Here is an 11,048-nt window from a genome sequence, read left to right as displayed (position 1 = left end):
TCAAGCCTCTTTAAGCCTTGGGCCCGCACTCTCTCCACGTGACGCCTCCGCTTTTCCTTTAAATGCCGGGTCACGTGATCACAGACGCTCGCCGCCAGAGGAAATTCTTGGCTGTCAGGGTAGGGAGTCATTCCTCTCCCCCACCACCTTTCCAACCCTAGGGTTCCTGGCTTTCCTTTCCCGGAAGCCGCAGCTCCTGAGGAGACTTTCTTCCTCATCCTTTACGTCGTGTCATGTAATCTCACTCCTTTCCATTCCGTTAGTCGCGGGTGCTAGAGCTCCATCTCTCTTACAGAATCCCACTAGCCAGAAGCAGGACCATTAGGACTACGGCTCCCAGGAGACATCGCGGGCCCCGCCCCCGCCGGCTCGCTGTGTAGGTCGGGGGCTGAGGTCCCACAGTCTTCTGGCCGCGTGCTGCCCGGAGCAAGCGCACTACAGGTTCCGTGGCGCCTCGCGCGCGAGCTGAGCCTGGCCAGGCCGGGGCGGGGCGGGGCCGGGCGGGGTGGGGCGGGAGAGGTCGGGGCTGGCTGGCCCGCGAGCGGGCGGAGGAAGGGGGTGGGAGCGGAGGCGATGGAGGGGAGGAGGGGGGGAATGGGGGAGGGAAGGGGAAGGGAGGTGGGAGGCGGGGCCGAGCGGGAGCCGGAGCTGGAGTCTGAGCCGGCGGTTGCAGTAGAGGCGGTGATGTCGGTGCAGGTCGTGTCAGCAGCGGCTGCCGCGAAGGTACCTGAGGTGGAGCTGAAGGACCTGAGCCCCTCCGAGGCGGAGCCGCAACTGGGACTGAGCACCGCGGCTGTGAGCGCCATGGCCCCCCCCGGCAGGCGGCGGGGACCCTGAGGCTCCAGCTCCCGCCGCGGAGCGGCCCCCGGCCCCCGGCCCGGGCTCGGGGCCCGCCGCCGCTCTCAGCCCTGCCGCCGGGAAAGTGCCTCAGGCGTCGGCCATGAAGCGGAGCGACCCTCATCACCAGCACCAGCGGCACCGCGACGGCGGCGAGGCCCTGGTTAGCCCCGACGGCACCGTCACCGAGGCGCCGCGCACAGTCAAGAAGGTATTGGGGCCGGGCTGCCTCTCGCGGAGAGAGGGAGGAGGGAGGGGAACCGCAGATCCTCGCGGCATGGCAGCACCACCCTCCACGCCCTCTCTTCCGATCTTACTAGCCGAGAGAGCCCCTTTCCCCTCAGATCCGCGCTCTCACAGATCCCCTCACCTGCCCCCGGTGCTGGGGAACGAAGACTCCCGGTGGCACGGCCGTACTTCGCGATGAGTAACATGGAGGTAGCGCTCTCCGCTACTACTTGGAATAGGCAGGGGAGGGGAGGCACCTAATACTATCCTTCGCCCCCGGACCCAGCACACTCCCATGTGTTATATTCCAGACTATTCAGAGAGAAGACCCCGATGGTATAGATAAACCTTACGGCTTCTGAGAGTTCACCCAGCAATAAGGGTGGACACATCTTTTCTATTTAGAGAACGAGTAAGCAGTAGTTAACCTCGCATTGAAATCCTGTCGCCTGGTTTCTGTACAGATGATGACTTTCTGCCTTTCTGTGGCCAACCGCTTCCGTAGAGCAGTACTGATGCTGTGCCCTTCGTTCCAGATGCTGCAGTATCCTTGCATCTTCTCTGAATGGAGAGAGTCTCTTTCACTCTTTTCTCTTCCGAGATTCGTCCCCTCTGCTTAGTAGTTGGCCACCAGGATTATTAGACTGCGGAGAGAAGGATTGTTTCATTGGTTCCTTTATTATGATCTGGAAGTGTTAGGAAGAAACGCTTCTACTTTGGGGAAAGGCAGTCATTGTGAGGCTGTCTCATTCTTCAGCTTCTTCCAGACACAGCTCTGAAGAGCCAGTATAGTCTGAGAACACCAAGAAGTGAGTCTAGATGTGTGATACTCCAGTATTACCCTTACAGTTGCCATCCGTGGTGTGTCTCTCCTCTCCACAGCTAAATCAGCACAGGAAAAAGGGGGCAAATGTTGGAGAAGACAAAGACGGATCGTAAAAAGAGGGATTTATGGCTCTTAATTTCCAAGACATAATATGAACATAGTGATTTATGTTTTTTTTTAATTGTTGTGTATGGTTTTTAATTGCTTTGTCAGAACAGCAGTAAAGTGATGTGAAGTCTCTGATGGTTTCACTGTAAGACCCAGCTGAATTGGAACTCTGGATTCAGCCTAACTTTTGTTGTAATAGTCTCATGATTAAGGTGTAAAGGACATAACCCTTTCATTCTAATTCCCTAGATGTAGGAGATAGGTGATGTCAGATGCAAGACTAAAGGAATTTGTTTAATTATGCTTTAGGACAGTGTCCATGTCATTTACAGTAGGAAACTCCTCTGGGGTTGGGGAGGAGTTGTAGGAGGCAGCACAAGTTCTAGGGGCTGGTAGTACCTAGATATGTGTCCTGAAATCTGAAACATTTCTGACTGGTTGAGTTGCTTTATAACTTTGGCCTAATCTTTTTCCTGTGATTAGGGATCTTTTCGTGTAAAATCTGTAATTTGATTAGATCTCTTGAGGATAATAGAGTTTAACAAATTACTTTTAGGGCATGAGATTTACAGTCAGGCAGACCTGGGTTTCAATACTAGTATCTTCACTAACTAGCCATTTCTAAATTCTTTGAGTCTTAATTTCTGCTTGTATAAAATGAGGATATTAATAATGATTGAGGATTAGAAATATTTGTAAAGGTCTTTAGCATTGAACTTGGCTCATATGCTAGGGGCTTAAGGGATGGTAGCTATTATTATTAAGGATGATTTTCTTTTATTTGTCCTCCCATCATGATTTAAGTGCATGCCCTTGTGACCTCTCCTGAAAGGTATGCCCTATTCAATAGATTCTATACAAAGAAGTTAAAAAAATCACAGGCCAGCATATCAGTCTGTTTTTTCTTAAATCTAGATGTGCTTCTTGACCATTTTCCTTGTCAAGAACCACCTTCTTCCTGTTTATCTAACATCAGAATGTAGGTTCCATGATTCTAGATTTACTCAGCAGCCTCAAGGCTATGGAAGACAGGGCTGAGCTTGCCTTACAATGTTAATTGCAACCAGAAAACAACTTTTGCTGAAGTTAAACAGTTGAAGCTCTGGGCAAAGATACAGCTGTATGACACAACTAAAGGCATTGCTGAACTCCATTTTGGGGACAGAATCTTTAACTTTCTTGATATTGAATTGACTCAATTAAAATAAGTGCAAGAGACTGCCCTTCTTTCCCCCAGTTGAAAGTCACCTCACTAAGGGACTGCAGTGTGACATTTTGATTTGTTGAGTCTTTCTTGATTCTTAGATTTTTTATTTAAATAATCATTATGACCTTGGCACCCTTCTGCTTTTACTGTAGGGAGGGACTGGGAGAACTGGGGCTTGAAATAGCTGCCTTTGGCTGTGTAATTGGTAACTACTGCTTTTACTTTGTAACTGTCACATACAAGCTTATTTATCTTAAGTCACATTTTTTTGTTGATGGTTTCCCTTGCACTATTCATGTATTTGTCATCAGTTTTCTTCTGTTACTCTGCTTAGCCACACAAGGGAAATAAACTTTTTATAAGAGCCAGAATTCCCAAGTGCAGTAGTTAATAAGAATGAACATATGGTATGCAGGTTACTTAGTCACATCTTATCTTTGGCTCCTGCCTCTATCTTGTAACTTGTGGTGCTATGGAGACCAGATCTTGTCATGGTGGCTATCATAAATTTGTATTAATGTCTTTCTTTATAAGCTCTTATCAAGTGAACCCAACCAAAAATCTCTGTAAGCAGTGATTTGTGAAATAGAAAGATAAATTCCAAGTGAATGCAGTAGTAATAGTTGAGAGGATTTCTTTCCTGTGTTCTTAAAAGTGGGTTAGTAAGAGTGTCATAGCACAGCAAGGAAAATAAGACATGCGAGGATTTATTTCAGGAGAGTTCAGACTTTCTGACAGTAAGGCTGCAAGCCCAAGAACTGCAGGTTCGTGCTTACATCAGTATTGGTAATGATCATGTTCAAGCAGACTTTTTTTTTTTTTTTTGGCAAACGTATCCACTTTACACTGGATTTGTTTCTGTCAGCAGAGAATGAGTTGAGCCATGTTAGTTCTTTCTTGCCCTGAATTCTTTAAGCTCTTGATTTGGTTAATTATAGATTACTAAAATGGAACCTTTTGGTTATAGGCATGGGAATGTGGGAACAGTATGACTCCTTTTGCCAGTTAGGAAAGTACAGCCTTACAAAATGTTCAGTAAGACAGTTGGCAGATTGATCTGAATATGATTTACCATTCATTGGCCTTTTCTATTCCAGGAGCTATTATATGCATTTTTCTAATTTTGACAACAACACATTGAGATATAGGTGGCATTATCTCCATGTTACAGATAAAGATATGAGGTCCTGAGAGATAAAGTGCCTTGCCCAAGGTTGTGTATCTAGTAAGTTGCAGAGATAGGACTCAAATCTGTTTTAATCCTTTACCTATTTCCAAAGCCCATGTCCTTTTTATTACACCACACTGATTCTTTCTAAATTTTTAGATGCAGGATTCTGGTCTTTGCCCAGAATCTTTCAGAATACTTATTGAACTCTAAGGTATGCTTGTCTGGCCTAAGGTTTAGGTTGCTCCAAAACCAAAGTGAAGAGGGTCTGAGTCAGAGTTCTAGGAATAGGACATGGGAAAAAAAATTGTAAAATTATAAGGAAGAAGAGTATCTTATATATAAAAAAGTGTTCCAAGATCAATGATGCATTTCCACATCAATAATTTACTGACAGTCTGATAAATTTATCCTTATTTAAAAAAAAATGTATTCTTATTTTTAAAGTTATAAATAAATCTGAAGGACCTAAGAATATGCTCTTCTGCTCTGTCCAGCTAACAAGTTTTTTCCTGTTAAGTCCTGCTTTCTTTATGAATGAGTGTCTGATTAAGCCTTTTGAAAATTAGGAGTAGTACATTATTATGTATTCCGGCTATATACCAGGCACTGTGTTAGAACCTTGCATGCACTATTTTACTTAATCCTTGTAAGAGCTCTCAGAGATAGGTGGTGTTCTCTTTGTTTTATTGAGGAAACAAGAGTTTCGGAATTAAGGAATTTGTCTTAAGGTTACACATTCAGTAATGTGATGGAGCTAACAGAACTCTAATCTGTTTGACTCCAAAGCCCAGACTCTCTTGCTTTTCATTTGAAGTTTCATTTCCCTGTTCCAAAGCTCAGATTGAACTTTTAAAATCTTAGCTAATTTGTATACTTTTTGTGGATGTTTTTGTTATTTCACTAACAGGCAGTTTCTTTTTATTTATTGAGCTGTTTAATGGTTTTAACCATATATTTGAACATTTATGACTTTTCTGGGAAAGTAGCCCATATTTTGGATTAGTATAATTTGTGACTTCTATTCTCCTCAGGCCTGGGAAAGATTGAACCTTAGGAGGTGTTTTGGGACGTTGGTCAGAGTTGAAGTTGCAGTTGTGTATTTGATGTCTTGTCCAGTTAATTGAAGAAATGGATAATTCGTGAAGAAGGGAGAATGAGTTTTGTTTTTTTTGTTTTTTTTTTTACAGAAAAAGTTTCTCTATCCCGCAATAAAAGGGGAAAAAGAGATTTATTGAAAATTTTATTTAGGCTCCTTGTCGAGTTGAGTTTATAAAGAATAAGCCGTTTCTCTCATGGTAGCCTTTGTTAAAATAATTGAGAGAGAAGTACAACTGAGGCGGGTGGGAGAACAGTCCTGGCAGTTGCCCTGATCCATCACTCTGCCATCATGTTCAGGTGGTATGCACAGTTAGAGGAGCTGAAATTCCATTTACCCAATAAAAGCTTACCCAAGTAAGCTTGATCACGTTTCTGTGGAATTTGTAGGAGCTTTTTATAGTCTGAATGACCTGTGGCCTGAGAGTTCGAGCAAAGCAGAGGAAAAAGTGGTAGATGGAAATTTCTTCTGTTACGCTTCTGAGCCTAAAAGTACTTTGATTAAATTAAATAACTTAAGACATGATATCTATGATTTTTAGTCCCCTGTTCCCCAACTATATCCTGCAACAATTCAGTTAGCCATTTTCTTCTTGGACACTGGACACTTGTACAGCATTAATAAGCTAGTGATTTCCTATTCTTTTTAAAAAATTATTTATTTATTTATTTATTTTTTTTAAAGATTTTTATTTATTTGACAGACAGATCACAAGTAGGCAGAGAGGCAGGCAGAGAGAGAGGAGGAGGAGGCAGGCTCCCTGCTGAGCAGAGAGCCCAATGTGAGGCTCCATCCCAGGACCCTGAAATCATGACCTGAGCCGAAGGCAGAGGCTTTAACCACTTAGCCATCCAGGTGCCCCGTGATTTCCTATTCTTAAAGGTTCTATCAGTAGAAATATATTGGTTTGGGGCACTTGGTTTTTCTAAGCTCAGAACCTGTGTTAAGGTAGGGCACAGAGGTTCTAGAGCTGGTTGACCATAAATTAGGCTTTTCCTTAGAGCCTTTCTGAATACTGCAGAGCTGTCATTGAGAGTTGAGTAACCTGAGGCTAAAATGGACTTCATCTTCCCTATAAGCTTATCTCCTGCAGAGCTCCATGTGAACCCTGTGCATCACTCTAACAGCTTTGGTACTGTTAACTGCCTTTTCCTGGACGCTCTTCTCTTCGCTTCAGTTATGACTCTTCACTTATGGCTGCCATTTACTGAATGCTTACTCTCTGCCAGACAGCTGTCTTTTCTCATTTAATCCTCATAACAACTTTATCAGATAAATGTTATTCTCTTTATTTTACAGATGAGAAAATATAGGCTCAAAGAGAATAATTAACTTGCCTGAGGCTTTGCCAGTCTGTGATGCCTTTGGGGTTAGTGAGATGAAACATTGCACATAGCAACGGTGGGAGGCTTTGCCACACTGCCAGCCCCCTCCTTCTCTGACCAGATTCCCATGTGAAATCTGCTTAAGCTCCTGCACCTAGGCTGCTGCGAAGACTACTCTGCAACCTTTTGGATTTCAGAATCTACAGTCCTCAGGGAGAAGGCCCAAACCACCATCCCTCACATCTCTGTTTACCTTATTTACTATCTGACATCCATTTATCCATTATCTTCTAATACTCATTCCCTTACCACTCTCCTCTTCCTCTTAGCTGATCGAGTTCCCTCAGATCTCTTCACCAAGTCCTCTCCAACTTCCCTTTCCATTATCAGTAAACCCCCAAGTAGCATCAGCCTCTAGCAGCAAGATCAAGTTACGGGGGCAATAGTGGAGGAATCGTTAGTGTGACACCTGGTATTCAGAACTATAATGGTGTAACCCAAGCCTCAGCGTCTCCTGTTTAACATTAGCGATCATGTGTTTGCCAACCCCATTCTGTGTATGATTTTGGGTGCTGTTTTTTAGCTCTGTGGCCCTGAAGCATGTTCTCCACCCTGAGAGCTGAACGATGGAGCTGAGAGTTGCTAGAGAAAATCAGAAAACCAGGCAGAATGATGTCACTGAATTCATAATTGTCAACCTCATGTGCATAATCAGCATTGCCTAACAATATTATTCATTTCTCTAGTAAGTTTACTTTCCTACCCACTGCAAATGACTGTTTCATATTGTCTCGATTTCTCATCTCTCACGTGTTCTTTTTAAACCAGTGGTGTACCTTATACTTTAGTATAAAAACAGGAGCCACCAAAAGGAAATTCTTCATCTCTATACCTCCCAAATCGACAAATCTACTTGCATCTAGGGCTCGTCTTTTTCTCCTTCGCATCTGTCAGAGGCCTATCTCTCTACAGGTGCTCTAATCACATTCTTCTGTCTTAAAGAACTTCTTCCTTTGATTATTTCCTCTTTCTACTAAAGCTGTTCCTACAGTATTCCAACTTGATTTAATCTCTCCCATTTTGAAAACCCCATCCTCTAACCCCCGTATCTCCCTTCTGCTTCTATCCTAACTTTCTACTCCCTTTCATAGCTAAGCATATTAAAGGAATTTTCAGCACACACTATGTACATTTTTTTCTTTCCACAAGCTCTTTAACTCACTCCCACCTTAATGCTCTGGCCAGAACAAAATCCTTTTGCTAACATTGCTAATGTCCCATCAGTTTGGGAAACATGGCAGTCTGTTTTTTCAGACCTTGTCAAGACTTTGGTAGCATTTGATACCAACTTCTCACCCAGATATTTTCCTCTCTTGCTTCCATGACACACCTCTTTATTAGTTTTCCTATTTTTCTGGCCACTCCTTCTCAGTCTCCTTTGTTGGCTCTTTCTCTTTGATCCTGAGCTGTCTGCTCTTCCATTGTGTTTTCTCCCTAAGTCATTTACACCATTCCTATGCCTTTAAGTGTCATCTATATCCCAACAACTCCCCAGATTATTTGTTTAGCTAAGAAGCCTCTTACAAATGCCAATCTTATGTGTGCCCAACTGCCTGCTTGCAGTTGGACTTCAAAATTAATGTGTCCAAAATGGTATTTTTGTCTTCTTTGTCTAATCCCTAAAATATGTTCTTGTTTTCTTCGTATCAGTTAAATGGTGTTTACATTATAATTTTCCTTTAGAAAATTGTTTTTAATTGCACAAGTCATGCCTGAATATTTTCTTATAAAATAATTTCGTTTAATAAAGCAGAAGTCCTTCCTTGGTCCTCAGCCAGTCTCATTGCCCTCTCCACAGGTGACTTCTGCTATCCATCAATTAATCTTTCTTTTCTTTTTTTTCTTTTTTAAGATTTTATTTACTTATTTGACAGACAGAGATCACAAGTAGGCAGAGAGGCAGGCAGAGAGAGAGGAAGGGAAGCAGGCTCCCCGCTGAGCAGAGAGCCGGATGCGGGGCTTGATCCCAGGACCCTGGGATCACGGTTCAAGTCCGAGACAGAGGCTTAACCCACTGAGCCACCCAGGCTTTTTTTTTTTTTACTTTACATTTACTCTATATTTGCATATAGAGAAATTTGTAGTTTTATAATAACTTGCCTATAAATAAAAGTATACTATATATTTGCAAGGTTTTTTTTTTTTTTTTCACTTGGAGCTCTTTCCATATCAATATATATAGATCTTAGTCTTTTTAAATTTTTTAAAAGATTTTATTTATTTATTTGACAGAGAGAGATCACAAGTAGGCAGAGAAGCAGGCAGAGAGAGAGGGGGAAGTAGGCTCCCTGCCGAGCAGAGGGCTGGATGTGGGGCTCAGTCCTAGGACCCTGAGATCATGACCCGAGCTGAAGGCAGAGGCTTAACCCACTGAGCCACCCAGGCACCCCTATCTTAGTCTTTTTGACACTGAATTAATTTCCAAAGTCCATACCATTGTTGTTTATTAAATCACTCTTCTGTTGATGCATATTTAACTTGATTTTTTTTCCTTTATAGACAGTGCTGTCGTAACTACCTATATTCGTGTGTGTGTGTGTGTGTGTGTGTGTGTGTGTGTGTACCTGTATAGTAAGTGTTTTTCTAGGGTAGATACCTAAAAGCAGAATTCTGGAGTTGAAAGATAATCCATATTTTACTCTATTTTATTATTATTATTTTTATATTTTATTTTTTCAGTATTCCAAAATTCGTTGTTTATGCACCACACCCAGTGCTCCATGCGATAACGTACCCTCCTTAATACCGCCACCAGGCTCACCCATCCCACCACCCCCTCTCCCCGATAATCCATATTTTAAACTTAATGCATGTCATGTTGCCTTCAAAAATGTAGTACCATTTTACACATTAACTAACTATAAACAAGGCAACCCTTTCACCACACCTTTACCAACCACAAGATATTTTTATGTCTTTTATGAGGAAAGTTGTTACTGTTTTTTTATTAGTGTTTTTCTTACTTAACAATATTTATTGAGTGACTACTGTGTTCCAAATGCTAGGGATACAGCAGTGAACAAAATAGATAATCTCTGCCTTCCTACTGACTTCTGTTTTCAATGTCAGCTTGTAGGAATTCTTTACTCTTCTGTAGATTTTTTTCTATTTTATTTCTTACTGACTTGTCACTTTGTTTATAATTTTAAAAGTTTTTATGTAGTCAGATTGGGAAATGTTTTTCTTCATGGCTTAAATATTTTGTGTCTTAGAATGGCCTTTTCTACCCCAGGTTTATAAACAAATTGTTTTATATTTTCTTCAACTGTTTTTATGGATGTGTTTATTACATCTTGGTCCTCAGCCCATCTGGAATAGACTGGAGTTCATTTTTGTTCATAATGTAAGATAGGGACTATTTGTGATATAAGATAGCTCTATTTGTCCCCAAATAAAATTTAATATTTTACTTTTTCAGGTTTGTTTTCTATTTCTTTTTCTTTAACTTCTCCGCTGTTTTTATTTCGTTGCTTTTAGTTGGACATATAGATGTAACTTTTGATTAAAGACTGTTTAACTCAAGAATGACACTAAAATTGCCATCCTGGCCGTAATAAGTGCTTATAATGAGTTATTCGTAGAAGTACTTGCTATTGTAGCAAATTTTATTTATTGTTTATAAGCAAACATAATTATAAATGTTTATTATTGTTTAGTGGGTTTAAATTTATGTTTTGATAGAATTTGGAGCCTCAGTGATATCTCAAATATACATTCTATTCTGCAGTGGTCTACAGAGGAACTTACCTTCTGCAATTATACTAAGTTGGAGAAATGTGTGGTTCTTTTTCAAAATGACACCTTATTTTTTATAAGGCATTGCCAGGAATTGAGTACATATAATGAGACTGTAGGAAGAAAAAATTTTGCCCTGATTCCACAATTGTGTGCATCTACATTTCATTTTTTTTTTCTTTCTTTTTTTGCTTCTACCTTTCAAAGTGAATATTACCTCCTTTAGGTTGAAGAAAGACTTCTTTTCCTAGCAGGTAAATAAGGTGTCTTCTTCAGTAAAATTATTGGATAAAGCTTGACATGGAGTCTAGTCTTGGGTGACTCTGCTTTGGGAGAGAGAAATGGAATAGGAATTTTTACTACATTCATATCTATTGTTTCTGTAAGGGAGAAAAGATGATGGGTCTAATGCTATTTCCTTTTTAAGGCCTTTGCTGGACTATATTATAGAAATA

The 11,048-nt window shown here is 41.4% G+C and overlaps 1 protein-coding gene across 1 annotated transcript in view; it reads left to right on the top strand.

Annotated features, from left to right (window-relative positions):
- The first annotated feature begins 615 nt into the window (after positions 1–615).
- AHCYL2 (adenosylhomocysteinase like 2) overlaps positions 616–11,048 on the top strand; it is a 161,164-nt gene continuing 150,731 nt past the window's right edge. Inside the window, 2 exon segments of the mRNA XM_032869441.1 lie at positions 616–810; positions 812–1,048. Of these exon segments, the coding sequence (XP_032725332.1) occupies positions 685–810; positions 812–1,048 (363 nt within the window). The 5' untranslated portion in view covers positions 616–684.

Source organism: Lontra canadensis, unplaced genomic scaffold (assembly GCF_010015895.1).
Source record: "Lontra canadensis isolate GAN:19392208 unplaced genomic scaffold, GSC_riverotter_1.0 scaffold2, whole genome shotgun sequence".
Lineage (NCBI taxonomy): Eukaryota > Metazoa > Chordata > Mammalia > Carnivora > Mustelidae > Lontra > Lontra canadensis.
The sequence above is the reverse complement of the archived record's forward strand: the minus strand, read 5'-3'. Positions and strand labels throughout refer to the sequence as shown.